This window comes from Amblyraja radiata, chromosome 29, assembly GCF_010909765.2.
Source record: "Amblyraja radiata isolate CabotCenter1 chromosome 29, sAmbRad1.1.pri, whole genome shotgun sequence".
NCBI classification, from domain to species: Eukaryota; Metazoa; Chordata; class Chondrichthyes; order Rajiformes; family Rajidae; genus Amblyraja; species Amblyraja radiata.
Window position 1 is genome coordinate 16031652 of NC_045984.1, and position 4592 is coordinate 16036243.

The window sequence follows — 4592 nt, forward strand, 5'->3', positions numbered from 1 at the left end:
TTGGGAAACAACCCTTCAAAACCATCCTCTGCCTCCTACCACCAACCCAATGTTGTGTCCTCAAATTGAATTGAATACACTACATCATCAGTAAGGGTGAGTTTTAACTCGAGGTCTAAATTATTGAGTAACAAAATGGACTCCTGAAGGAATTCAGCGACTGTGGAGCGAATAGACAGACAACGTTTCTGGTCAAGAGGGTTTTCCCTCTATAGACGCTGCCGGACCCGCTGAGATCTAGCGACAGTTTCATTTTTGCTCAAGAATCCAGCATCTACAGTCTCTTGTGTCTGGATTATTGATGTGGGACAGGAAGACTGTACTGTCCCACCCTGTTGTGACTGCAGGTGTGAGAGGCATCGCTGGACTGAGGGATGGAGTGTTGCAACCACTGACTCAGGGGGATGGAGGGAGAACTTGGAGAATATCAGACAACAAACGACCTGCTCATTCACGGGTTGTGTTTAACAGACCAGCCAGTGGCTGACAGTGTCACCGCCTCAACTCGACCGTGTCTGATGGCGAATGGGAGGGTTTCAGATCCGCGCTCCAGTCGCTCACTGTGACCCGCCCTGATTTGCACGCATTTGCTTCCTGTGTGAATGGTATAAGTGGGTTCCATCGGCAGCGGCGTCCACAGTCTTGTCACAGATACAGCGGCTGGAGTGAGGCAGGAAACCGAGGGCAGTAACGATGCAAACGCTGTGCTTTATCTGGTCTCTGGCACTGTGGCTGAGCTGTAAGTACAGGGCTGCAAGTCAGCGGGTGTGATGTGGGCTCTGGGGGGTCACATTAAAGAGTCAATAGTTAAAATTGAATTCCTTCTACTTTACAGCTGGGGAGAGTCAGACCGTAACCCAACCTGCGGCCGTGTCGGTGAATCCAGGGGTCACGGCCACGCTGGACTGCAATGTCGGAATAAAGGATATCGGATACTCTTATTGGTACAAACAGATACCGGGAACAACTCCTCAATGGATCCTCCGGTATCATTACTCAGATGCCGCCCCGACCTATGGGTCTGGGTTTAGCAGCGACCGTTTCACATCGAAAGCCAACAGCGCCGCCACCGTTTACCAGTTGATCATAAGCAAGGTGGAGGTGAATGACGCTGCCGTCTATTACTGTATGAAGTGGTTTACAGCGAGCAGTACTTACACACAGTGAGAGAAGGTAAAACAAAAACTGGAGGCAACAAACATGATGCACTTTACATCTTTAAATCAATGAAAACATTCTAATCTTTCATTCTTCACAAAGTCGCTTTAATTTTATCCTTTATACAGTATTTTCCAATTTCAATATTTCTTTTTTTTGAAGTTTCAGAGTCCCACCGCCCACTGCCGGGATTCGTTGCCGTTTAATGTTAAGCCTGGCGATGCGGTTGTGAGTTCATTCCTTCTCGCCCCACACCGGCGGGGACACTCGGGATGTGTGAAGTCGACTTTCATGCGGAAACTGGAGCGTCTGCCCGTGTTTTCTGTCTGATTCCAGGGCCCGGGATAACTGTCAGGGCTGAAGCCGGAACCACACACTGTGGGGGGTGTTCGGCCCAGGGACCAAGCTCTTTGTTACAGGTAAGTGTCTGGGAAATCATCCCGCAATTACTAACCGCGAGAATACGGTCAGTTGGCAACTAATATTTTAACCTTTATTATTACCTGGCTAATTTTATCGATAATTTTTATTTTGCAATCCATTTAAGTTCTGTGTCCAGCACCAGTTCCAATAAATATAGTTGTGTTCAGTGAATTGTTACTGTATTTAATGACCACATTCTCTATTTCGTGAAGCTTGTTTGATATTTCATAAAGGTACACTCTCGGTTAATCACTTCTTTTTGTGGTGCTGTTGCTCTGTCTCTGCATGTGCATGTGAATATTGTGTTTCGGAGACTAACTTCATCTCTGAGTTTGCGCGGTGTTACTCCCGTTAGTTTATCCGCTTTGTGCCGGTTTGATCCAAGTGAACGTGAGGGGTCCCAGCTTCCTAAAGTGGAGCCCGGTGTCACAGTGGGGAGAGGACATTGGCGACTGGAGACAGTCCGGGGTTGTTGAGGCAGTGGAACTATACGTTTCACTATTGTATGAGGATCCCACAGCGGAATCTCCCCCGGAATTTCACGGAAACGCCAATCCTCCCGGTGACGACGAACTCTCCTGCAGACACCCGCCCAATAAAAGCCCCTCGCCCAGTTCCCCAGTCCTTGCCTCCTCTCTCCTGCCATCTGTCCCCTTGACCGCCGCTCAGCGATTGCCGTCTCTGCAGCGACTGAGGTCGCAGCTCCGGGTCTGGGGAGAATCGCACCTGCCCCCCCCCCCCCCCCCGCCATAGTGAATGGGACCCGAATCCCTCGGCATCGCCACAGCTCCGTGAAGCTCAGCTGTCCTCGCCCTCTGGGGCGGTGCAGAGTTTGAGATGTGTTTATTCTCCCGGCAGCTGTGGGGGGCACAGCGGGGACATCAGTGATGGGTGGGGTGGGGCGAAGGGAGGAGGAGAAATATGTAGCTAGTGGCACAGTGAGTGGGCACATTGAACTGACCCGGGGTCGCCCCACCAGTTGGAGTAGATTCCCCACCGGCACTCGTTGGTCCCAGGGCGAGGGGTCACTGAGTGGCTGATGCTGTGAACCAGCGAGTTATCAGCAGGACCCTAAAACAGGAACTTGGCCTCACATTTATCGTTCCCCAGTGTGGACATCCACGGGGCGACCTCCATGGGCACCGCTCCGTCCCTCAGTGAGACTCGGGTCCCCACTAGAGGAAACTGCAACCTCTCACTCGCGCTTCTGTCAAACGCTGAGATGACCGAGCTCTTCCGTCACCTGAAACATGCCTTCTCTTGTTCCCTCCCATTGCAGCTTCGCAGCTCCCAGACCCTTCAGTGAAACTGCTGGGGCCGTCAGACGAGGAGATGTCCGCTAAAGGAGCGGGCACCTTAGTTTGCCTGGTCAGTAAACTGTCCGCGGGCTTCCCCGCCGTCAGCTGGACAGTGGACGGGAGTCCGCCGAGCGGTGAGGTGCAAACCAGCGCGATGAGGCGGGACACGGACAACACCTTCAGTCTCAGCAGCTACCTGACGGTGCTCGGCGCAGACTGGAGCAGTGGGAAGTTGTACTCCTGCACAGTTCAGCAAGGAGCAGCCTCGAAAATATCCGCCACACTCACACAATCCAGCTGTTAAAGTGAGCGCGGCTCCGGGCGTGTTTGCTCCCGGATTACCGGGAGATCACTGCCTCTCATCTTCCTCCCACCTTGTGCGCCCGCTGTTCTCTGTATTCCCTGCTTCCGATCCGCGTTCTCCGGTTTCCACTGTGTTATTGAAACATTTGTACTCGAGTTGATTGTTGTTCTGTTTCTTTCACCGTTAGGCGACACCGGTTAAAGTGGTCAGTAACTTGGCCTCATCAACATTGTTTTCTCAGGCATCAGGCATGGATCTGATTAATAAAAGTGTTTGTAAATCTTCATCAGTATCAGACTGACCATCTGTAACGACGTCAAACTACCAATAAAGATGATCAATGCAGAAATTATTTACGTGTGTGTCTCGTTATCTTGGGATCTCTTCCCATTCTGACTCCAGGTGGGAGGAGGGTGGAGACTCGTCTCTCTGCTGCAGCTTCGGACATGGGGTATCAGGGAGGAACGGCGGGAAGTTCCATTGCTGGGGTACTGGAAAGAATGGGGACAGGGTAATTGGAAGGCAGTGATGATAAGATTATACAAGACATTTAATGTTTGGGAAAGATAATAAATAAAGTACATTTAACAATTGCTGGGAATATTCAGGTGGTCAGGTCGCACCTGCGAAGAACTTTAAAACTGAAGTTACATTGCGGGCAATGACCTTTCACCAGAATTGACCAATTCAGACACAAACTGCAATGGTTGGTTATTTGAAGTGGTTACAATGTAGGCTAGGTACTGAATTAAGTCAGAAGGCGAGATGATGTTCCCTGAGCTTCACGTTACACATCCCCTTTCTCTCTCTGTCATGGCCAGGATAATTGTTTGCAGTTTAGAGGCTGCAATGTAAAGTGGAGGGGGACTGAATAATTAAAAACATGGAAAGAGTTTACGTAGCATGTAGAACACAGACGGTGCAGCACAGAAGTTAAATTGAATCCGTTGTTGGGGGTCACCTGATGCCGAGGCTGCAGCCTCTGGTATGTGACAGGGTGAGCGGGCCTTCATCATTTCCTTTGCGTGCACCCGCCCCCAAATGCACTGCTTCTCGGTTTCAGTTCCAGTTTCAGCTTTCTTGAGCCGACGACTTGTTCTCGTTTAGATTTTCTCTACTCCCACGAAGTAGACAGAGCACCACCACCGCAGCTGGGAGAGTATTTCTTTCTGGGGGCGGTCGGCATATATCAATTCCGTTCCGCATTTTAAATAATGGGTGAATCCCTACTGCCTTCTGCCTTATTGAACGCGACGGCGGAATTGACGGGAGAATGATGGAAGAATTGAGAGGGGAGACAAGCTGAGGAGTGAGTCACAGCCCGGCGGATGGAAAGGTGGGCAAGGAGGGAGTTGGAAATCCGTAGGGATCGGGGACCGAGGGAGGAGGGATAGAGTGAGATTCAGACG

At 50.8% G+C, this 4592-nt stretch overlaps 1 protein-coding gene across 2 annotated transcripts; it reads left to right on the plus strand.

Moving 5' to 3' along the window:
- The first annotated feature begins 615 nt into the window (after window positions 1-615).
- LOC116989350 (immunoglobulin lambda-1 light chain-like) lies at window positions 616-3535 on the plus strand. Of its 2 annotated transcripts, none has more exons than XM_033046668.1 (4): window positions 616-739; window positions 836-1158; window positions 1544-1577; window positions 2861-3535. In XM_033046668.1, exons 1-4 carry the CDS (start codon window positions 694-696, stop codon window positions 3181-3183), a joined length of 726 nt encoding a protein of 241 aa, XP_032902559.1. In that variant the 5' UTR covers window positions 616-693; the 3' UTR covers window positions 3184-3535. The 2 variants fall into 2 exon arrangements, with proteins under 2 accessions (XP_032902559.1, XP_032902560.1); XM_033046669.1 differs by having other exon boundaries at window positions 836-1154; window positions 1540-1577.
- Window positions 3536-4592: the final 1057 nt, after the last annotated feature.

Bases quoted from the DNA above. Each gene is read 5' to 3' on its own strand.
- LOC116989350 (XM_033046668.1), top strand. From the start codon at position 694: ATGCAAACGCTGTGCTTTATCTGGTCTCTGGCACTGTGGCTGAGCT. The intron at 740-835 runs GTAAGTACAGGG...TCTACTTTACAG, and splicing joins TCTGGCACTGTGGCTGAGCT to CTGGGGAGAGTCAGACCGTA. The intron at 1,578-2,860 runs GTAAGTGTCTGG...CTCCCATTGCAG, and splicing joins GACCAAGCTCTTTGTTACAG to CTTCGCAGCTCCCAGACCCT.